Source organism: Hippocampus bargibanti, linkage group LG02 (assembly GCF_051943395.1).
Source record: "Hippocampus bargibanti isolate YZ-2025 linkage group LG02, ASM5194339v1, whole genome shotgun sequence".
Taxonomy (NCBI): domain Eukaryota; kingdom Metazoa; phylum Chordata; class Actinopteri; order Syngnathiformes; family Syngnathidae; genus Hippocampus; species Hippocampus bargibanti.
In genome coordinates, this window is record NC_142735.1 from 15,432,319 (window position 1) to 15,455,553 (window position 23,235).

General features: G+C 38.3%; 3 protein-coding genes across 7 annotated transcripts; 2 read left to right on the top strand and 1 right to left on the bottom strand.

The window, feature by feature from the left end:
• Positions 1–5,480: 5,480 nt before the first annotated feature.
• polr1d (RNA polymerase I and III subunit D) lies at positions 5,481–12,729 on the bottom strand. The gene is made up of 5 exons (XM_088989608.1): positions 12,520–12,729; positions 12,003–12,100; positions 10,185–10,261; positions 6,940–7,022; positions 5,481–5,732 (listed from the first exon to the last, which is right to left on the bottom strand). Exons 1-5 carry the CDS (start codon positions 12,556–12,558, stop codon positions 5,685–5,687), a joined length of 345 nt encoding a protein of 114 aa, XP_088845734.1. The 5' UTR covers positions 12,559–12,729; the 3' UTR covers positions 5,481–5,684.
• Positions 12,730–12,836: 107 nt separating this feature from the next.
• vamp7 (vesicle associated membrane protein 7) lies at positions 12,837–16,575 on the top strand. Of its 4 annotated transcripts, XR_016114157.1 has the most exons (9): positions 12,913–13,071; positions 13,362–13,526; positions 14,108–14,165; positions 14,364–14,501; positions 14,586–14,676; positions 15,372–15,439; positions 15,532–15,624; positions 15,884–16,045; positions 16,135–16,575. XR_016114157.1 is itself a non-coding variant. In XM_088989607.1 (8 exons), exons 2-8 carry the CDS (start codon positions 13,381–13,383, stop codon positions 15,947–15,949), a joined length of 660 nt encoding a protein of 219 aa, XP_088845733.1. In that variant the 5' UTR covers positions 12,837–12,985; positions 13,362–13,380; the 3' UTR covers positions 15,950–16,575. The 4 variants fall into 4 exon arrangements, 3 of the variants coding, with proteins under 3 accessions (XP_088845733.1, XP_088845732.1, XP_088845731.1); XM_088989607.1 differs by having other exon boundaries at positions 12,837–12,985; positions 15,884–16,575; XM_088989606.1 differs by having other exon boundaries at positions 12,911–13,062; positions 15,884–16,575.
• A 650-nt stretch (positions 16,576–17,225) lies between these two features.
• On the top strand, positions 17,226–23,019 carry LOC148901679 (uncharacterized). Of its 2 annotated transcripts, XM_088989609.1 has the most exons (4): positions 17,226–17,363; positions 19,799–21,469; positions 21,640–21,828; positions 22,884–23,019. In XM_088989609.1, exons 2-3 carry the CDS (start codon positions 19,913–19,915, stop codon positions 21,826–21,828), a joined length of 1,746 nt encoding a protein of 581 aa, XP_088845735.1. In that variant the 5' UTR covers positions 17,226–17,363; positions 19,799–19,912; the 3' UTR covers positions 22,884–23,019. The 2 variants fall into 2 exon arrangements, with proteins under 2 accessions (XP_088845735.1, XP_088845736.1); XM_088989610.1 differs by lacking the exon at positions 22,884–23,019 and having other exon boundaries at positions 21,592–21,701.
• The last annotated feature ends 216 nt before the right edge of the window (positions 23,020–23,235 follow it).

The following is a 23,235-nucleotide window of genomic DNA, read 5'->3' on the forward strand; positions in this document are numbered from 1 at the left end:
CTGCACAACACCTGGGCCCTGATGAGGTGGCATTTTTATCAACTGAACGATGGCCGCCAGTCCCCCCAGACTTGGACTAAAGCATCTGCCAACTCCTGTAGTGCAGCCACAGTGTGGCATTGTTGGATCGAGCAAAGCATGAGATCCCTGATGCTCTCAAATTGATTCATGTCTGATGAAGGAGGAGTCCAGCCCTTCGGATCAATGCCTTCGTCTGCTAACACATTCTAACCACATGAGGTCTAGCATTGTCTTGCAGTCGAGGACCCTGGGGCCAACCGCACCGTATGATCTCACATGGCAAGCACATGGAAGACTATACGACAGCCCTAAAAGAAATGTCAACCCCAACCCAACCTGACCCACTGCCAAACTGGTCATGCTGGATGAAGTTACAGGCAGCAGAAAGTTTTCCACAGTGTCTGTCACACACGTGACAGACACTCAGAGTGTACCCGTTTTTATCTGTAAAGAGCACAAGGCGCTAGCGGCAAATTTGCCAGTTTTATGTTCTGTGGCGAATGGATTGGATTGGATTGGATATGCCTTTCTTTGTCTCACAGTGGAGAAATTTACATTTCACAGCAGCAAAGCAATGCCAAACATGCTGCACAATGTTGAGGTGTGAGCACAACCTCTCTTGCCACGGTTCACATTGATGTGCCATCTTGGATGAGCTGCACTTTCTGAGCCATGATAGTTTCGACCTGTTGTCTATTTCATTTGCATGAGAGCAAGAGAAATTGACATGCGAATCAAACCTCTGAAGATGGAGGACACTGATTCGCTTGAAGCTAAAAGCGGAAAGGAAAAGAAAAATTTGCTTCATGAGTGAACATTTTGATTTCACAAAAGTGACTTGGAGCTACATCATGTTGTTTAAGTGTTCCCTTTTATTGGTGTGTGTGTGTTTATAATATATATATATATATATATATATATATATATATATATATATATATATATATATATATATATATATATATATATATATATATATATATATATATATATAGTAAAGTCTCGTTATATCGATATTCAAGGGAGTCCGAAAAAATATCGATATAACCGGGACTATCGATATATCCGACCCTGTTTGTATGTAATTTTCTCCGTGCGTGCATAGAAATAGTATCGATATAACCGGGACTATCGATATATCCGATATCGATATAACGAGACTTTACTGTATGTGTGTATATATATATATATATATATATATATATATATATATATATATATATATATATATATATATATATATATATATATATACTGTATATCAATACTGTTAAAATATCTCGCTTAATATAGCCTTAGTACAGAAACAATACTGAAGTGTGCATCACCTCAGAGAGAAGGCAAAGTGGGGAAAGATTACCACGAGAGTCATTGCTTTATAAAAGCAAACCCTGCTTCTGTATATGAATAGAATCAGTATGTAAAAACTGAGCATTGTTAATGTCGGTGTGCCTTCAACATTATGCCTGAGAAATTGGGATTTCATGCAGTCAAGGGCAGCTGTTTTGAATGTACGTATTTTTATGTAATCAGATGGAAGAGGTTATAATGGTCACCATTATTTCATTATTTCTGCTTGTTATTGGTTTTTCTAACGGTGTATCACAACTTGTCTGAGGGTAGATGACAAAATTACGATGGTATACCTCTGTCGCAGTGTGGTAACTGTTGCAACTGTGGGCTCAGCCCATCAGTCACAACGGAACATCACTTGCATTTATTGTTTTATTATCTACTCGGACTACTATCGGACTGTGCTGTTTTTAAAAAGCACTTTTTTGCTCATGTTTATATTTCTTTACGAAACATTTTTATAAAACTCATTCTATTCAATGTGTTGTGTGGACGAGAAGTCAACCTTTAAAATCTTCATTTGTCAATGATAGATCATAGGATGTGAATTCAATTCACTTCAACTTTATTCGTGTCGCACCTGATCAGACACAATGCAACTCAAAGTGCTTCACAGTAACATAAAACCGCAAAACAAAGACCCCAGCAAATCCCTCGCTCAAGGCTCCCCAGTGAAGAGCAGTGGAGTTGAAACAAGGTAAAATGCGATCATACAAAATAAAACTGAGGAAAATGAATACATTAAATATATGAATGAACACAAATGTGAAAAAAGTCAATCAAAAACAAAAAACATGAATCAGCCAAACTCTGAACTAAAAAATATATATATATCTTGTGCCTCTCTAAAATATTGACAGCCCAGGAGGTCGTTTGGCGAGCCATTCCACAAATGCGGGTAGAGACTTGTGTTTTTGTTTGTTTGTCTCCACCTGTTCTTGTCATCCGTGAACATCGGGTTTAACCCACCAGCTCGCTCAAACCTTTGTGTCTTGTCCAGGTGTTTGTCATTCACCCGTCACCTGATTGTATTTAGTTCCCTGGCTTCATTGTGAGTGAAAATTATATTTTCAACCTAATCATGAATATAATTTTAAAAAAAAAACAATGTTTGTAACAAAATTGAAGATTTGTAATTAATTTCTTCCAATTTTAATTATTCAAATTTGTTTTTAATTTCAATTAAAAACCATCCTTTGATGCAATAAATGTGTTTTCAGAAATAAAACTCATACATTTAGTTCTAAAAAATTACAGCATATTGTTTTTTTAGTTGAGTCCAGCGGGGAAGAAAAAAATCAGGGAGGGTGCCAGTAGCATATAGATTTGGGGCTTGTTGATTGAACAAAACACATCTTACATGTAGTATGTAAATTAATTTGTATGACCCTTCCACAAGGCTTTGAATGCCATCACTTCAAACTTAATTTTGCCTTTGTCCTGCTCTCCCAAATTGGATGTGATGAAAACTATCAGAGCCAGCTATGGCCCAAAGTGTTTTCAATGCTTTCAAATCTGCTGCCAATTGTGCTGCGATCTTAGATCGTACTACATCACTCACCAACAGCACACGGAATCAGTTACGAGTTAGCACAGACATTTACATTGTGATTCTGATATAAGGGTTCCTGGACCCTGAGGCATTTGCAAGTTGTAACTTAATCCAAAAATAAATTGAAAAATAATAATGCATCACTTGAGAACAATGAATAATGTATAGGGGTCAGGTCAATGTGCCCATAGAACAAAACCAACTGCTTCTCCCTCCCTATCTGAGTTTTGGACCAGTTAAACCCTCTGATATGATTGACATCATTTATTGGATTCACTTGCTTTTTTTCAAAAGCAGTCGCAAGCGTGCCAAGTCACTAAATATAGTGAACACTTAGCCAAGTTGGCAAAACTGACTGTACTTTTGGCAAATAGTTCTGCTCGCACCCGTGTTGTTCGTGATGACTATAAGATATTATGTTTGTTATTTGAAGCATCGGAAAGAATAACTGTGATAATATCCTTAGATCGTACTACATCACACACTCCACTCACAAATAGTACACTGAATCAGTTACGAGTTTGCACAGACAATCCTGAAAAAACCTGGCTCAGATCCCAACGATTTCAATAACCTACGTCCAATTTCTCATCTTCCATTAATCGCGAAAATTCTTGAAAAATGTGTTGCCTCCTAGCTTCACTCTCACCTCACTCACAATAACCTCTACGAACAATTCCAGTCTGGTTTCCGTCCCCGTCAGAGCACGGAATCGACCCTCATAAAAATCACTAATGATCTCCTCATAGCAGCAGATGCCGGTTCCCTCTCTATTCTCATTCTTCTCGACCTGTCCGCAGCGTTAACACAATTTCTCCCCCCATCCTGCTCAACAGACTTTCACACACCCTACTTAGCTGGTTTCACTCCTATCACTGGCCGCTCACAGTTTATCCAAATTAACTCCTTCACTTCACTGTCCTCTCCTGTGTCTTCTGGTGTGCCCCAAGGGTCTGTCCTTTGGGCCCCTTCTCTTTATTACGTACCTTCTTCCCCTTGGCGATATTTTCCGCAATTTTGGCATTCACTTTCACTGCTTCGCGGATGACACCCAACTCTAGCTCTCCAGTAAACCCGACCCCTCTCTTCCACCTGTATCCCTTACACTTTGCCTCTCAGAAATTAAATTCTTGTTTTCCCATAACTTCCTCAAACTAAACGGCGAAAAAAGTGAACTTCTCCTTGTCGGTACTAAATCCACAATTCACAAAGCAAAGTTTCTCTCTCACCATTGACAGTTCGACCGCGTCCCCCACCCTTCAGGTCAAAAGCCTGGGTGTCAACCTCGATAGCTCACTATCTTTCCACTCCCATATAAATAACATAACTCAGTCTGCATATCGTCTCCGTCCCTCTCTCACCCCTCACACCACTGCTATCCTTATCCAGTCTCGTCACCTGCCGTATCGATTATTGTAACTCACTTCTTTTCGGTGTTCATTAAAAAAAAAATTCTCCATAAGCTCCAACTAGTCCAAAATTCCTCAGCCCTGATCATCACTAAATCCCCCTCCTTTCACCACATCACTCCTGTCCTCCAGCAGCTCCACTGGCTCCCTGTTAAACTTCGTATTGAATTCAAACTACTTCTGTTTACATTTGAATCCATCATAACCTTGCCCCCCCCCCTCTCCCCATCTGTCTGACCTACTTCAATTTTCCGGTCCCTCAGATCCTCATCCTCCCTCCACCTCTGTGTGCCCTCTGCCCACCTCACCGCAATGGGGTGCAGAGCTTTCAGCCACTCTGCTCCCAAACTCTGGAACTCACTTCCACCCAACATCCGTAATATGGACTCCCTTTCTACTTTCAAATCCCACCTCAAAACCCACCTGTTTACACTTGCATTGATGGTCTGGTTTAATCAGCTATTTTATTATGTATCATTTTATTCATGGTTTTATTGTTCTATGTATTGTTGTTTTATTGTAGTGTCCTTGTTCAGAAAGGCGCTTGTAAATTAAATGTATTATTATTATCGTTACAAGCAACATGGGGGCAGTTTGTCGCGAATAGCTACGCTGTAGAAGCTGTCCATCAATAAAATGACTTTCTAATTTTTTAATGTCTTCTGAATCTCTCAGTGGGGTAGACCTCAGATGAAAACACAAGAGAATGTGTTGCAGCATATACATTCAGACATTACATGTCTGAACAATTCCCAAAGCTGTCAAGCACAAATGCAGCCATGCGTCTTACATGCAACTGACGTATGGATCCGATTAACCCCAAAAAACGCAGATGCCATTATTTAGACGATAGCGTGCTCTTTTTTTCTGCATCTGTTTCGGCAACAAAGCGTAAAGTAACGAAGAGCGCATTCTTTGGCTAATTATGAAAACTTCAGAGCCAAAGTTTCCTTCAGAAATCAAAGACCTCTTCAAACGGACAGATGCAAACAATTTTGTGTTCCAAGAATGACATCAATGCTTTGAAAACCTTTGAAGGGGTGATACGCAAGCAGTTATGTCAATACTGTACAGATAGCACAGAAAAATCTTGTCGTGAGAGACTCAAGAATGGCAAATAAGGAAAAACGATTTTACACTGAACATTTGTTTTCTGAAGTTTAATGTTTTCACCCCTCATAGCAACAATTTAGGAAATGTGGTATGGAAAAGAAAAACAAACACAAATCAAAATGCCATTGCATTTCTGCACATGAACAACCTAGGTATGAAATAATACTATACAAATAATACAATAAGACATATTGTATATGCAGGAAAATATGTTATGTCATTTCACTTGACGGTCTTCATTCCATAGGTTGCTCCTGCTCCTGTTTGAACTCTGCCACTTTCGCCTGGAACAGTAGAACAGATAATTCAGCTTGAGTTGAGACATTGACACGACGGCTTGATACAAAAAAAGTGTATTCAGAAAAAAAGTAGTTAGGATTACATGACTGTTTTTGTCTGATGTGTTGTATTATTTTATCATTTTAGGTTCATTGTTCTGTTGAAAGTGGTGCGGGCACAGCGGCTCCTCTCTCTCCTGTGGTTAAGAGGAAATACATTTCACCTGTGCTCTAGGTTCCACATAGAGCACATTTGACAATTAATTCAGTTAAATTTGAACAATTACTAAAGTTGCGCAGCCCTGCTTTGAATTTCAAAGTGATTGCTTTTCACTTTGGCAGTGTTTCCAGAAAATGTTAGCTGACAGGCCAATGGCATCATTTCGAGGATTTTTAACTGCTGAGTTTCCACTTCGCTTCATTGAACATGCATGAGTATGTTTCTTTTGAAAACTACTCCAATGTAGACACTGGTAAACACAAGTGGTTTATATCTCATTGGCTTGTCCTAACTGAGCATGGTTAAACAAAGGCGCTCCTTGTTTTCCAAGAGAACTTCATTCTTGAGGTCGGGCAGTGAATATCATCACCATTTTGTGACTTATCCCAGCTTCGTCAAAGTACAACTCATGATTAACCGAACAACATCAAAGCTTTTCTTTACATATATTGAGCATGTGGTGTGACATGTTCCCAAGCCACAGCAAATCTCTCTCAGCTCTGAAGATTTTCTCACATTTTGGATCAGACTCTTGGTATCAGAAAAAAGAGGCTGTCACGACCAGCTGAGTAGTGGAACAGATTGTTGGAGCTGCAGGGCGTGAGAATGGCATGTGCCCAGGATATTGCTAACTAGATTAAGAAGCTGTCCATTTTGTTGGAATACCGCTTGTCCTGTTCAAGGTTGTCGAGAACTGGAGCCTGATCCGGCTGACTTGAAATGAAAGGGAATTTACACCTTCAACTGGTCGCCAGTCAGTCACACGGCACACAGAGTTAGAAATGGTTCCACCGCATATTGACACTGGCACAAAGAGGGAATTCATCATGCGCTGCTAACATCTAAGACGGTTGAATGAACCATTGTAGGCAGTCATGACTCATCCAGGAAATTATAAACAGTACATGAGTTCCTAAACTGCTTTTTTTCGACCCAAAACAAAAGTAAACCAAAGCAGCCAGTCTTACAGAGATTAAATCTGGTAACGCTTACCTCAAAGGTATTGAGAACATGCTGACAAACATTCCGGAGCTCATTCAGGCCTCTTCTCAGAGGTTCAATAGCAGGCGTTCCATCTGGATCAAAATGGAAAAAAAAATACAGCAGAAACTTATGAAAGAAGAGCCCAACACAACTCTAAAACAGCAATGAGCAATTTTAATGCTGAAATGTCAGTTCTAAAAATGCTCCCAAAAATGTCGACAACAACAAGAGCTGGACCCACATTTGTATTTTTCAACTGTTTTTTTAAGGTACTGATTGAGGCTGTTGGACAGGCAACATGAGATCAATTTCTTTGCAGCCACGCTGACATTTTTTTTTTTTTTGTTCATCAAAGCCTTATGTCATCACTTAGAGTACTGGATACGGGACTTGGAGATGCACCAAAATGAAAATTCTTGGGCAAAATGGACAAGTGAAACTGAGATCAATGCCAAAACCAAAACGGTGAAAGAAATTATAAGACACTTTAAAATGGTTTGTTTTTTTTTCTTACTCTGCCGGATGATTTTCTGCACTATTCCAAAATCGTTTTATGATGGATCATATTTTTTCCAAGTCAATTTGTGGATACAAAGTGGATATGTATCCAATGCAACTCAAGGGCCAAAAGCATAAAAGTAAATTATGTGTATTATTTTTAGGTTTCTTGCTAAAACGTGATACACGCTTGCTTGCGCGAACACGCAGTGGCTCCCCTCCCCCGGCAAATTGGCGTTTTCATGTTTATTATGTTTGTTAAAGTCATTATAAGTGCCTTGCATGCTGGGTCCGAGAGGACAGTAATTTCATCTGTGCTGTATGTCATGCATATTAGCATATTTGACAATAAAGTTGACTTTGACTTTTGACTAAAACACATAAATTGCAAATTGTCATTTTTAAACATGTTCAGATATTGCAAGCATTTTATGGTTTACTATCCCTCTGTTAAAGTGTAACATTTGAATAAACTGTCCTATGATTTCTAAACTACTTATTTATCAATTTGTTGTGCATTGTATATGCAATAGAGTGACCCTGTTACTTATTTTCACAGCTCAAGGTCTCTTGCAACTTGTATGGCATTTTTCAATAGTTTAATCAAATTCATCGATCTTGGGTTTGTGAAGATGAGTTCACTATGTTGCAAAATTGTAACATGGCATGATTTTGAATCCTCCTTATTGTCATCTTTCCAAAGCCCCCATTTTGTGATGCACCCAAAATGCATTGCACAACAAACGGAAGCAAAACTCGACCAAATAATATCAATTTTTAAAATACAGTAAAGTCTCGTTATATCGATATTGGTTATATCGATAGTACCGCTTATTACGATACTATTTCCATGAACGCAAGGAGAAAATTACATGCGCGCAGGATCGGATATATCGATAGTCGCGGTTATATCGATATTTTTTCCAACTCCCAAGAATATCGATATAACGAGACTTTACTGTATTTGATAACGATCGAGATCAACGAATATTTTTAAAAAATCAGCATTCATTTGTAAAAGCAAAAGCAGTAATGTAAAAGACTAAAAAGGGGCAGGTGGCCCAAATTGACCACATTTCTGTGTCACATTATGATAGGACTATTTTATAAATGCACATTCTAAAACATTCAATATTTATTATAAACCGCTCATTTATGTGTCAAAGTTTAATCTGGGTTGTTGTATATATGTATATGTGTGGTTTGCCTTATGGCTTCATGTGTTTGTGGTGTACACACTCATATCATGTTTCAGTCTAATGTTCCACGCCTTAAGTCACAGCCGATTGGTTCCCTTTGAAATGAGGTCATTCCCGCTAAGCCTTAGCGGGAATATTTATACTTTAGCGGCTAAGGTATAAATAACATCTGTTGGGGGAACAGCCCCCCCGCCCCCTTCTTCACTGGTCCCTTTGTCTCTCTCTTGCTCGGTGCTCTGGCTGAATAATAAATATTATTTTTTGTATATCACCTTACTTCCTGCTGATTGAATATTTTGACGACACAAATGAAGAACTGAACCGGAAGAAGAACAAGATTTAATCTGAAAAGATTCATAATCTTACACATTACAAAAATAATGTGCACTAGATAAGGCACATGTTTCCTGCTCCGGAAGAGATCATTATTTAGTAGGTCACGAGTTTGAGGCCCAAGGATATTTCAAGAATCCCTTCCTTAGGCCAAAGACAACAAGTTGTCTCCATTGTGCGTAGTTTATTCATGTGATAAAACCACAGTTGAAAAACACATTTTCTTCTAGTAAGTGCAGTCATTGCTTTCTTTCATCAAAAGGGAATGCGTAGGTTACTAAAACATCACGGGACATTTCCTTCTGGATCAAGTCACATTTAATATGCTACAGGAAAAGAAAATGGCTACTCCCTTGTTCTGTTTCACAGTTCTGTTCCAGCCAACATTAATGTTGGAAGACAAAATTAGAATCTCAATACAGAAGGATTTCACAATGAATCCATAAAAAAAATATTGGTTTGACCAATAGTTTTGCATTTGCACTCATGGGTGTAAACTGGGAAGAGCAAGTTTTCCCTTGTCATCCTTGCTACTCTACCACATGGTTGTATACAAAGACAAACAAAAAATGATTTGCAACTTTTATTTTATTTTTTTATCTCGTAAATGTAATGATTAAATAAAAGCCTTTTTCAACATTATGTCCTCAGTTGGGCTGGATGGTATGCTATAAAACAGTTTCCAATATGAGAATTTCCTAGCAGTTAAAACTGATAAGTACTGATTGACATGTTTTTAAGCGATGTGAAATAAGAAAAGCAATTACTTTGATTGAAAATCAAATTTAAACACAATTAAATGAAAGATAAACTTAAATAAGGCACAACTATTAAGAGAAACAAATAGTATTCAAAATATCAGTAGTAAAATACATTTATAACAAATGCACATTGTTTTTGCATTCATTGTAATTGTTTGTGTATGTTGTAGTGTAAAGCCTGTCTTTTGAGACTCATCACATTCAATCACAGGCATGCATTTACATATTTATCATTGTTTTCAAAACTTAATGTATAAAAAGGGGTCTGATAATAACCTTAGAAGCATAGCATCAATGTTATTATATTCACAAGGTTTTTCATCAAAGCGGGGTATCTGTTTCTGTAAGCCTGTGCCATAATGTTTTACCGCAGAGCTGAAGAAAATGGCGAGCCACTTGCTAAATTTCACATTTCTGGTCCAAAAAAAAATATGTATTAAAAAACAACTGTTGTGTCCTTTACCTCGTGTCTGAATGCGAAAGTTTATCTTGCTCTCTGATGGATGGGTGATGGTGTAGCCACAAAACTCGACAGACTCGCTGGGGAATATAAAGAAAGCAAAAGCATAATTATTGTGAATTGGGCAGGCCTGTCAAAAGCACTTCATGTAAACTAGTTTAACGTCTATTAATACAATAAAAACAGCATTCAATTGTTACAAAAATTCACATGCAAATCTTCTGCCCACATTAAAGTCAGAAAATATAATAATAATAATAATAATGCTAAAATTTTATTTTAAGTGCCTTTCAAAGGTCTCCAGGACACTTTACAGTGACAGAAAAGCATAGATACCATAATAAATAAAATACAATTATAAATAGAAAACAATAAATAAAATACAATTATAAATGCCTTTCCAGCAGCTCCTGTGTTTTGCTTTTCTACTTTCATTTCTTTCATAACTTTGCTGCTGTGAAATGTAAATTTCTCCACTGCGAGACTAATAAAGGCAAATCCAATCCAATCCAATCCAAATAGAAACAAGAGATAGAGCTACATAGAAAATGCGATTTGAAATAGGTGGGTTTTGAGGTGGGATGTGAAGGTGGGAAGAGAATCGATGTTACGAATGTTGGGAGGAAATGAGTTTGGGGGCAGAGCAGCTGAAAGCTCTGTCCCCCATCGTGCTGAGATAGGCAGGGGGGCCAACCCGTTACAAAATTCCCATACACACATCAAATATCAAAACGGACTGACCATTATTTGAGATTGTATGGACATTGACGACTTGGTCACTTAAGTTTAATGTCACTTAAAGGACAACCGACATCACTTTTTTGTTTACTACCTGACATCAGAAAACCGTTTTATAGCATCTAAAATACCCAAAACACGCAGTATGATATTTTTAGTCAAATGCAAAACACCAATAAAAATGACTTAAAGGGTCCAAAATCTGCAAAATATGAGTCCGGAAGTGGCCAGTTTCAGAAGGTCCCGCCCCCTTCTTCGTGGTGTCACCCCCAGACGTCTTGCCTTGCTGGAGAATCAAAACAATGGCTTCAGATTCTGAGAATATGCTTTCTTGTTACTCATCCAGTTATGAATATGATTCAAATAGTTCTGAAGAGGAAAGCATACATGTTTGCAATTGATTAAAGAATTTATTCTGTGCCATTTTGAGGCAATAGGGGGGGATGTATCACCAAAAAAGAGGCAGAAAATGGCGACAAAGCTCCGTGTATGGAATTAATCAGCCAGTTTCCAAGACTTCCGGAATATTCAGTGAGAGTCTTAAAACGTAAAATATAGCTATATGCGGTGGAATCTTTGTAAAATACGCTCAGGCGAAGTCATTTGAAGCCATTTTACAAATTAGGGACACAACTTGTCCGGACACGTCGGTTGTTCTTTAAGGAAACACTTAATGCAAATGAAATGTAAATTTCTACACTGCAAGATTAATAAAGGCAAATCCAAATCCAAACATCCAAACGACTGATGGGATTGTTTTGATCGTTTCAGAAATTGGTGTGGGCATTGGCAGAGATATGAATGTTTGATGATTGCTCATAGTTTTGTAACATTAAACCTTGTTACCTTTTCACTCTTGTGAATTTCTATTGGGATAAAAAAAAAACCTTAACGCTCATAAAATCCCAAATACTGGCGGTTTTGTGGATGTTTCCAGCGGTTGAAATGGCCAGAGGTGGTGCATGTAAAATCTTGGTTCTATTTTTCTATCATCAAACTACGTTGGAGCTTTTTACACACCCATTAAGCGCTTGAGACAACAACAAAACACTACTTTATCCAACTTGATCAAAATACACTGACTCTTTCATGATCATATATCGGAGCGAGTTCCCCAATGTATGGTCTTCATCATGCATCACAAATGTCACACTCCCATCATCCGAACCATCGGCTTGGACCTAAAAGGCACAGTAGAAAAAAATACATAGTTCAACTTCGAGGCAGTCATCAAACGTCCATCTAACAACAGCGCTCCCTCGTGGATCGCACGTCACTTGTTGTCGGGCTAAATTATAAAACGTAAACGAAGGAGTTTCTGTTACATTCTAGAGTAACAAATATTCAAGACAACCAATAATATGAAAATTGTTAATTTAAAAAATGTGTTGATCAAAGATAGTTTGATCATGAATGTTTCGGTGAAGGCAGGTAGCAATTTGATTTGATAGCCGCCAGAGATGCTAGTGTCGACAGTATTTTCGTGTGTTATGAACAGTTAAGGGCTAAGGGCATCGGTTGCCGAAGGAGCAGTCTGGTATTTCTCAAAATTACATGTGAAATTTTAAAAAAATTGTTGTGCGATGGATAAGCTCTTTACCATTTCCAGAATTCGTTTGTTCTCGCCTTCAGTAGCCATGCTGTAGGACAACTCTTGCAGTTGTAATACGAATACTCTCACCCGTATTTTGTCTGACAGGCAAAATTACACCTAGAATTTGTTTTACGATGTCACATATATGTTGTTTCATAATACTACATTTCTGTAGTCTTTATATTGGTGTTTATGTTATGAATATAATGTGGATGTAGAAGAATGTATCTTCAAAAAAACCTGTAAGAATAGATTGGGGGAGTATGGAGTATTTGACGACATATTCCTGCGTCATTCGAACGCTTACAAAACAACAAAGTAAGTGTAGTCCAAAATGTCACCAGTTACGCGGACCTTGCCCTTACGAAATGTAAAATGGACTTCATTACCCACCAACCGAGTAAACTGGGTTCCGGTCTGAATGTCCGGCTACCGTTTACAAAGCAGAAGTCACTCAAAGGGGATTTACTAGGTTTGGAAGTCTTGTGAGATTTTGGACATTTTTGTAAATGTGCATTTTTGAAGGCCACTTATTTTCAAGGTTTTGGAGTAAGCGTTGTATGTGACATTATACTGCTATTTCCGTTTATTTGTATCAGTATTTAATGTGTCGTGCCGAATGTTGTCTACATTGGCGAAAACGAACCAAAAAACCGTCAGTTGAGGCATAGTTTGTGATTGGGGGTGTTTTGTGTAGCTTGCGCGAGTAAATCTCCTCGAGTTGTTTAGGAATATTTCCGATTTGATGTGACACAGACATATTCATGAATTTTTACCATTAAAAGCGTTCAACTGGGAGTTTCAGATTAGCTTCCCTCGATTCTACAGTTATATTCTTCTGTTGACAGATCTGTGCCAGCTGTGGCCATGGCAATTCTCTTTGCCGTGGTGGCTCGTGGAACAACCATCCTAGCCAAGCATGCATGGTGTGGCGGCAACTTCCTCGAAGTGACTGAACAGATCTTAGCCAAAATACCATCCGAGAATAACAAGTTGACATACAGCCATGGAAAGTAGGTGTGCATTTGCTCCACCTACATGTTCTACGCTATCAACCTCAACCATTATTCCCACATGGGGCTTTGCATGTATTACTCGATAAATACAGTACTGTACTTTGACGAACATCCGACTCGTTTGCTGCAGTGTAGTGAAATACCATGTAATTAGTGCAACGTTTGTAAAATGTAAATTGATAGTTAGTAATTTCCTCCTCTCGCAAATTATTAAAATATTCTGTTCCTATTGCGTTTGTAAACAGGGAGATAGTTTTGATGGTAGTTTTGTTTATTTATTAATAAAACAAATATATTGTTTTTATTCTATTTTTGGCCGATGAGCACAAAGTAGGTCAATGGAATGACACAACATCTGCATGATTGTCAAACCGAAAATAATAGCTTCTTGACTAAACTTGAATAAAGAGTAGTGTTTACACACTGCACTCACATTCAAACACTGTAAAGGAAAGAGAGGCTTTTATTTTCTGACTGTAGGGAAAAAAGACCAGCTCTTGTTTTCACCTGTGTGTTCGTAAACATTGGGTATGTGAGAAAATATGAAATATAATCTTTGAAACACTCTTATCTTTCAGCTATCTCTTTCATTACATCTGCCATGACAGAATCATATACTTGTGTATCACTGATGATGTAAGTATTTGTTCACGTCATCATTTAATATTCTCTATGAGCTTTTTGACATCTTAGTGACTTTGAAACCTGCTTTCCAAAAAAACAAATGCATCGACTGTAATGTGTTTTGGCAGCACTCATTTGAACTTCAGACTTGTGTATGTGTTAATTGATATTATTCTTTTGTGTTTGTGTGCGCATGTGTGTGCACAAAAGGACTTTGAAAGGTCTCGTGCATTCAGCTTTCTCAGTGAGATCAAGAGGCGCTTCCAGACCACGTATGGTTCACGAGCACAAACAGCTCTGCCGTACGCCATGAACAGCGAGTTCTCATCAACGCTGGCTGCTCAGATGGTGTTTTTTATTTAGCAAACAAAAATGTTTATTCAAGAAACTTCAGTATGCGTGCTCTCATTTTACTTGCACTTTTCCTTGCAGAAACATCATTCAGATCCTTGGGCATCTGATCGGCTTACTGAAACACAGATGCAAGTGGATGATCTCAAAGGCATTATGGTTCGCAACATAGGTGTGTGTCTTATTAAAATTGATTATATAATTTTTACTTATAGTTCTAATCACCAATTTTTTTTGAATTATAGAAAAAAATAGCAAATTATTATCAATAATGTTCTTATATTTTTGTTGTTGTTGGAATAGTTTAATTCCTTTGGTGTGAGGTTCAGTGTTTGTTAAGAATGAATTAGTTTACTTTATTGTTTGTTATTAATAATGACTACATCCAGAATTCTAAGGCTTATACAAATAAATATTATTGTGCCTGAGATCCACAAAGTGCTGCTCTTACCGCTGGTCACCCGCAGAAAAAATATCCCGTGACTGTAGTGTCCTTCCTTGAGAGTTTTGAAAGGCACTTATAAATGAAATAGATAATGATTTATTATTATTATTATTATTATTATTATTATTATTATTATTATTATTATTATTATTATTATTATTATTATTATTATTATAGCTGAAGTTATTTTAGCTTTGTATTGCTTTTAGTGTAGGTGCATAACACAACCACAGCTACTATTGTACTTTCTATTCTATGCACCTCGAACTGTGGTGCACCCTATACAGCAGGGGTGTCAAAGTCATTTTGTCATTTTTATTTGAATGAGGAATATCAGGTGTAAATTATTGCCGTCTGGGTTTACGCATACAAAAGGCTTTATTTGTGAGGTTAAGTATTATGTGCATGTCTATGCATTTCAGATTTGGTTGCTCAGAGAGGGGAGAAACTGGAGTTGCTAATTGACAAGACAGAAAATCTGGTTGATTCCGTGAGTGTTTTGTCCATTTTTTCAATCTATACTTGATAAGAGCTGCCTATTTATGTAAAATTACTGAAACTCCTTTTCTGTTTTCAATTTAGTCTGTCACGTTTAAAACCACCAGTCGCAATCTGGCCAGAGCTATGTGTATGAAAAACCTCAAGTTGACCTTTGTTGTTGTTCTGGTGTGCCTGGTGAGTAACTATGTCTCATTTGTTGTTTATAATAAGAGCATCATTCATTAATTTTGTTCAAATAAAAAATGTTTATCTTGTAGGAATGCGACAAATATAATATTTGTAATAATAGTTGTTACAATTGATAACATTTTGTTATTGTACTCTGCCAGAGTTAAGTGCCATTAGAAATTGTTTCTGTAGACAATGCTATCGAGATACAATGTACATTATGGGACTTTGTTGTCAGAAAGTAACTTCTTTCTGTGCGTTTAAGGTAATCATTTACATCATTGTCTCTGCTTCCTGTGGTGGCCTTACCTGGCCTTCTTGTCTCAAATGAGGACACCGTCGGCATAACAAGACTGATGCGGAAGAAGAGGGGAGAAGCCACCGATTCAACCATGGTTGCCAGTGGACAGAAAAAAAGGACAATACTGTAATTACTTTTTTGTTTTGCCTCAGTTTGCCTGAAAGACAGTTCCTCCCACTGCTGTTGCTTTGATCATGTACATTTTCCCCCAACAGAGGACCCCTCCATTGCGGCAAGATGACGACACAGTAATCTTGTCTAAAACTATTCTATCTGATTTATGGCACTTTCACTGTATATCTGTATTCCATATGTTCCAACTGAAAACAAAATTAACCAAAAGAGGACTTTCTTTACATGCATGTTCATTAATGTGCACTGATGAACCTTGACGTGGAAACTAGAAGCTTCAGAAATGTAGAGATCAATACACTGTCCCTGGTCCCTTAACTGAGTACTATTGGACAAAAATACATGGAACAATAATATAGGAATACAGTGCTAAGAATATCAAATGCAGATATTGTTAATGTTTTGTGTTGTCTTATCGACCATGGTATATCATGCAGTAAATTATGTAAATCAAATTTATTAGACAAAAATATAATGTACATCTGAATGATAATGTGAATTCATATTAAATATTTGGCACGTGACTGATGACTGGCTGTAATTACTAATAGAAAATGTATTTTATTTTTCTGAATCCTGCATTCTTGACAAGTACAACACTATTTTAAGTTCTTATTCTTGAGAATCATTCATTCAATAATTCATTCATTTTCTGGACCACTTTATCCGCGGAGATGCTGGACGAGAGTCCAGCTGTCTTCTGGCGTAAGGTGGGGGACACCTTGAATTGGTTGCCTCCCAGTATGCTGGGAACACAGACAAGCAACCAGTAAAAACACTCACACAGAGGCTCAATTTCTATCAAGTGTTCAATCAGTCTACCATGCACGTTTTTTGGAATGTGTGTGGAAACCGGAGGACCCGGAAAAAACCCACATGCATCTGTGGAGCAGCAAACACCACACAGGGAGGCCGGAGCAGGACTGAATTTGCGACCTCGAAGCCGACCTGCTAACCACTTGATACCGGGCCGCCCATCAGGTTTATATGAATTACATTTTCCATGTAAAATATGCAACTACAATATCTTCAAAGCACATTGAAGACAGATTTAAAAAAAGTGAAACAAAAAAACGTTTTTTTTTCCCTTCCGCGCTGTTGTAATTGGATAGACGTAATTGTAACCGATCAGGCATTTCCTCAATGTGGAGAGGGTCAAAGTGCACGCAAGCCAAAACCAACTGTGTCTCGCGTGTGCAAATGAGTGTTTGAACATGCGCATCTCCATATGGGCATATGGGAGTTTTCACACACCTCATATTTCTCGCTTGTAGGGCTCGTTCACCGTGTTTGTGCACGCTCCTGCTGACAGGTACGCTCTTTGTACACTAGTGCAACACTCAACTAGTGCTTTGTTTTAGTTTCAATGCGTTTATTATATACCACTCAATGGTTGACTCCTTTAATCGTCACTTATAAAGTGCCCTTGCCACTCATTTTACCCGCGTTAATAATAAAAATAGGTTTTAAGGTGCATAATTTAATCGACATCAACGTGTTCTCTTGACTGCTAGCTGGTTATGTCACCAAGCTAATTGGTGCCTCTTATTTATCGGAAATGTAATTATAGAAGCTGTTTAAATAATTGAACCAATGATTGTGAGGCTTCAAAATCAAAAACCTCTGGCGTGTTGTGGCACTAAGTTGATTCCATTTTTGTTTTAGATAAAGTTCGTCACGCTTTAAATTAGCAGTTCACGTAAACTTTGTTTTGTGGGCTTGTATCAAGAACGTTTATCAGATATTTGTCGGTACACGACACGCCAGTCCTGATCCGTACACCGAGACCACTTGGAGGATAATCCCCCTCACTCTGTTATGCATATCTGGCAATCGCCTCGTGTGTGGAAGTAGGTGATTTTCAATAAGCGATATTGGAAATAAACCCGATAACATTGATCCAGATTTTGCTCGTTTAGTGACATTCATAGGCTACTGCTACGACTAAAAATGCCAGTGTCAATACCCAAAGTCCCATAGTCAATAATTTTTGGGGGATTTTTTTCCCCCTGATCTACCGCTAATCAGAAATCATTACTGTACAATTATTTAATGTACGGTTAATTGCCCATGTGCGAACGGTGCATTGCTGTTAAGTCAAACACTCAAATTAAAATGCCTTACAGGTCAGATAGTTTCAGAGCATCTCTAAATGTTGGTGAAGGGGCACCAATGTTTCTAACAGTTGGCATCTGGGAGCAACTATCATATTACTCAGTAGATGGTTCGGTGACATTAAATACCCCTGGGCATATCTGCACCTGCCATGTTGAAGACTGACATTTTGTTTCGCCGGTATTAAATTTGATAGCCTATATGAGTAAATAGTGAATAACTATACAACGTTTGCAACAATACAAGTGAGAGCTGCAAGGAAAATAGTTTTTTTTTTTTTTGCATTCGTGAATCAGCACTGCTGTTTACTTGGATCATTTATTCAGTCCATACCTATGTCCTGACTTTGTTCAAGGTAAGCTGTCACAGGTGTCAAAGTCAAAGCCCGGGGGCCAGATCTGCCCCGCCACATTATGTTATTAGGCCCGCGAAAGCAAAGTGTCAAGTCCCATGATGCTTGCTAAAGTTTGAAGCTAAATTTCAAATTGTCTCATGTAAACCACAATAGCAGTCATTATTCTTGACTTCTGATTTGGAAAGGAGTCATTCATCAATTTGTTGTCTGAAATCACGTCAATGCTTTTTTGGTCTGAAAATCTTCTGTTGCACCAGAAAGAGCCAGAAGAGGGCGTCCAAGCTCCATGGAAGGAATTTATCAGCCTGTGGAAACGGGCTGATTCATTCCTCACAACAGCTCGGTGGCCATTTTCTGCCTCTATTTGGGTGAGGCATTTACCCCCAATGTTGCCTCAAAATGGCACGGAATAAATTATTTAATCGATTGCAAACACGTATGCTTTCATCTTCAGAACTATTTGAATCATATTCATAACTGGATGTGTCACAAGAAAGCATATTCTCTGAATCTGAAGCCATTGTTTTGATTCTCCAGCAATGCAAGATGTCTTGGCGTGACGTCACGAACTGGGGGCGGGACTTTCTGAAAATGCCCAATTCGCAGCTCAATTTTTTTGCAGATTTTGGACACTTTAAGTCATTTTTATTGGTGTTTTGCATTTGAATAAAAATATACTGCGTGTTTTGGGTATTATAGATTCTATAAAATGTTTTTCTGACAAAAAAGTGACGTCGGTTGTCCTTTAAGAGTTTTAGACTGGTGACATACTTCGCCTCTAAGTGTGGAGATCAAATGCCAAGCCATGTGTGGCTGTCATCAGAACGTCACGTTTCAGTGCAAGATCATTTCTTGTGTTTTGTCACCAGGAGTCCCCGTAGGCTTACCTGCAATGCCCGTAGGCTTCCTGATCCATTCTCCCATAAAAGAAAAGCTTTGGGTGCTTAGCAACAGTCAATGGCATCTAAGCCTGACAGTTGACGGCCACTTTTTTACACTATGTACCCCCCCCAAAAAAAAAAAAAAATAAAATAAAAATAAATTGGCTCCCGAATTCCTCCCTTGAATGACTTGTTATTGTGATGTGTCATTGACCTATGCGTTCATCATAAACAAGATATAGATTTTATTGCCAATCGTGTCCACTGGGATTTTCACCCATAATGCTGAATTATTTTACAACTATTGAATAAGAAATGATTATTATTTATGCTGTGGAACTTTGCATTAATGGTTATTTAAAATGTCTTGTAATTTTTTGTTTTCCTCATTTACAGATGTTGATGCCGGATCAACTCCTTTGATCGATTAGTGCTGCTAAACGAAAAACAACGAAAAACTATTACATTGGCCAAACGTCTAAATGTCTAATTCAAGGCAATCCAGACACAATGGCCCAAAGATTTATTAAGACCAAGAGGAAAGGAAATAACAGAATTGTGACATCTCCTGACTCTACTGCTGAAGGCAAACTGAGTTTATGTGAAGCCTCTCAAAGAGGATCGACTGAGAATGATAGTTGCTCCATGAGTTCTGATGAAATGGTGTTCAGAAGCAGCAGTTTTTCTTTGGTGGACCAGAACCTCTCAGTATTTTCTTCCCTTGATGAGTCACCCAACTCAACATCTGCCGGGCATGCAGAATCGCATAATGAATCAAACATACTGACCATGCCCACTCTTTCAGATGTGTGTGAAAAAATGACTGAGAACACAGGGCATCCATACCTTGGCAAGACTTTCACACTCCCTGAAAGCTGCGAGCTGACCACCAAGGAAGATGATTTGAGTTTTCTTACCTCTATGGTTATACCAAATGCAAATCATGGGGCTCTTCAGATGACCTTTGTCTGTGATGACTCTCCAGATCATAAAAAATGGTTAACTTGTGTTGAATCAAAGCCATTGGTATATTCTTCCGAGCCCTATACACCAGATAAATATATTTTTATGCCTTCTCGACCAACTATACAGGACATGGATAAGGATAAACAGACTTCTACACCACTATCAATAATGGGGAACCAAATGCTTCCCTCCCTTTTCGAATCTCCTTGCACCGAAAATGTAGGCAGTCCAATATTTTACCCAACTGAACAGCAGCAAGCACTTGCTACGGCTATAAAACACAGTGCTGCGGGACTAACTCTCTCAACGAGAAAAATAAAGACAATGGAGATGAAATGTCCAAAATCAGACTTGAGTAATGACAACTCTCAAGTTGTAACGAGAACTATGACGGGAACAATGGTGTCTGGATCTCCACAGCATAACCAACCCCAATCAAAAGTGCTTGGTAAATGTGGAGAACGCCCCGAAGGAACAAGTAGGATTGTTTCAACTAAAGGAAGGAATAACAATGCATATGTTCCCGTTATGCCAGAAAGAGCCAATGGTGCTCAGAGAAGAGTAAAACCAAGGCCTGCTCACCTGGGTTTCACAGTCACACAGTCACCCGAGAACAATATGGGCAATGCAAAGTCTAATCGTAGCACGTCCACTACAGCAATTAATTCTCCTGTAGCCCAATGCACCAAGGCCTGGATGGAGACAAAGCAAAGCACTTTAAGTGAGAATTCTCCAGCTCAGGCTACTGTTAACCAGACTTTCTGCTTATTATCCCCTGATAAAAGTTTGCAGAAAGATCTAAAACCAACACGGAAAAATGCACCACACAAAATGGAGGTCAAATCATCCTCAGCGTCGCGTCAGGTCAAGACAAGGCCTCGGTGTTCAATGGAGACTTTGCCTTCTTCACCTCAGCCCCCCAAGCAAAGGAAAATCATTTCAAAGTCTTTGTCTAGTGTTACAATTCCAAGACAAGAGAATCAAATTAAACAAGCAACCCGACGCACCTCTTCCCAGAGTAAATTGGCCTTCCATAGAGAGGTTTTCAAAAAACCAGCTGCAAACCAGATTCCTAGAGAGAGTAATAAGATCAGCATAGTCGTAAGTGGATGTCATAAAAATCCAATGAAAATCAATGATCCATATATTTCAAAGTGCCATTTGTATGAATGTAGCTTGTAAGAATTGCTAATGGTCTTTCTCTAATGTATTGGTCTCAACAGAAAAAAAAGTAAAAGCTGGAAATATTACACCAAACTCTTTGCAGACAGAATCCGGCCTGGAGGGAGCAGCTTCTTCCGAGAACAGCAGAACCCAAAGACAAACATTTCCAAACCAACCACAACGGACGAATCTCACGCAACATGTCGCCAGTCACAGACCTGCTCAGTCTATCAGACAGCGACCAGAAGATATTAGGGGTGAAGCCACCCTGCAGTCAAAGCAGAATACGAGTATAGGTAAGACAATGACTACAATGCAGGTACATTTTAAAGGTGCTGTGGAAATCTAATTTACAACAGATTATTTTATTACAGACAGTGTTTTTTAGGTGTTCAATTACCTGACATGTTTCGGCGTATTCTTCCGCCTTCGTCAGTGTCACGCACTTGGAATGGAAAACCCGCTAAACTCACCAAACAATTGTAGCGACCTAGTCAATAGTTTATCATTTCCACAGCACAGTAGTTGTGTTAAATTCATCCTGTCAACTTGATATCTAATTTACAACAGATTATTTTCTTACAGTGTTTTTTAGGTGTTCAAATACCTGACATGTTTCGGCGTATACTTCCCGCCTTCGTCAGAGTGTCACACACTTGGACACTCTGACGAAGTGTGTGTAATTGAACACCTAAAAATCACTGTAAGAAAATAATCTGTTGTAAATTAGATATCAAGTTTACAGGATGAACTTAATACAACTACTGTGTTGTAGAAATGATAAACTATTTACTCGGTCGCTACAATAGTTTAAGTTTAGCGGGTTTTGCATTCCAGGGTGATCGTTACCAGTTTGGAAATCAGGGATAGGGACTTTCAAATAAAATCTAATTTCTGATTTCTTTATGCAATATTTATGTTATTTGTAGAGAACTTCTCATGCACTACATGACAGTGCTTTACACATTTAAAAACTATGGTGGGAGATTTTTATGTTTTTGTTTTTAACAAGTGCATTTATTATGACTTTTTTGTAAATATTTACTTCTGTCTGTATAGTGCTGAATTCATGACTGCAGACCCAATAACACCAATAATTACTAAAGCAAGGTTGATTTCCTTAATTTTTGAATAAAGTGGCATTGACTAAATGCTGAAAACATAAAAATGACCATACTTGTACATGCAAAAGTGATATACAAGTATGGTCATATATCATTTGAGAGCTGTTTAAACAAATGCTTTTACTGGTGCATTTTGTTATAGAATCTGCAGTTTTTAAGTCCTGAGGAATCCACTACAAGGTTTTCTGTTTCCATCCTAACAATATCTTCCTCATTCAATGTGACAGCGCGGAGCAGAAGGAATGGGGCAACAAGAGACTCATCCTTTGAACCAGCCTCAGCTGAAACGGTCAAGCCCCAACTGAATGTTTCCCAAACTTTCGCAACTCCCATGCGTCCCTCTTTAGTGCACCATACCTCCACTCCGGCTTCTAGACTACCGTGCAAGACCCCAGTGTCATCCAAGAGCCTCCACCGAGGAAGCATTCAAAATGATCAGAAGAAAGGTGCAGCACGTTTACAAGGTGAATCCAGCAAGGTTTTTACATTGAGGATGCCATGGTCTGGGTGTGATAATTGTATTTTGAAATGAGAATTTTGCTGATTGTATTCAAGGATCGGATCAAATTTGTAATTTGG

Bases quoted from the DNA above. Each gene is read 5' to 3' on its own strand.
- vamp7 (XM_088989607.1), top strand. From the start codon at position 13,381: ATGGCAATTCTCTTTGCCGTGGTGGCTCGTGGAACAACCATCCTAGCC. The intron at 14,166-14,363 runs GTAAGTATTTGT...TGTGCACAAAAG, and splicing joins ACTTGTGTATCACTGATGAT to GACTTTGAAAGGTCTCGTGC. The intron at 14,677-15,371 runs GTGTGTGTCTTA...TATGCATTTCAG, and splicing joins CATTATGGTTCGCAACATAG to ATTTGGTTGCTCAGAGAGGG.
- polr1d (XM_088989608.1), bottom strand. From the start codon at position 12,558: ATGGCTACTGAAGGCGAGAACAAACGAATTCTGGAAATG. The intron at 10,262-12,002 runs GTCAGTGTATTT...TATATTCCCCAG, and splicing joins CGATATATGATCATGAAAGA to CGAGTCTGTCGAGTTTTGTG. The intron at 5,733-6,939 runs GTAAGCGTTACC...CTACTGTTCCAG, and splicing joins ATGTTCTCAATACCTTTGAG to GCGAAAGTGGCAGAGTTCAA.
- LOC148901679 (XM_088989609.1), top strand. From the start codon at position 19,913: ATGGCCCAAAGATTTATTAAGACCAAGAGGAAAGGAAATAACAGAATT. The intron at 21,470-21,639 runs GTAAGTGGATGT...CTTTGCAGACAG, and splicing joins GTAATAAGATCAGCATAGTC to AATCCGGCCTGGAGGGAGCA.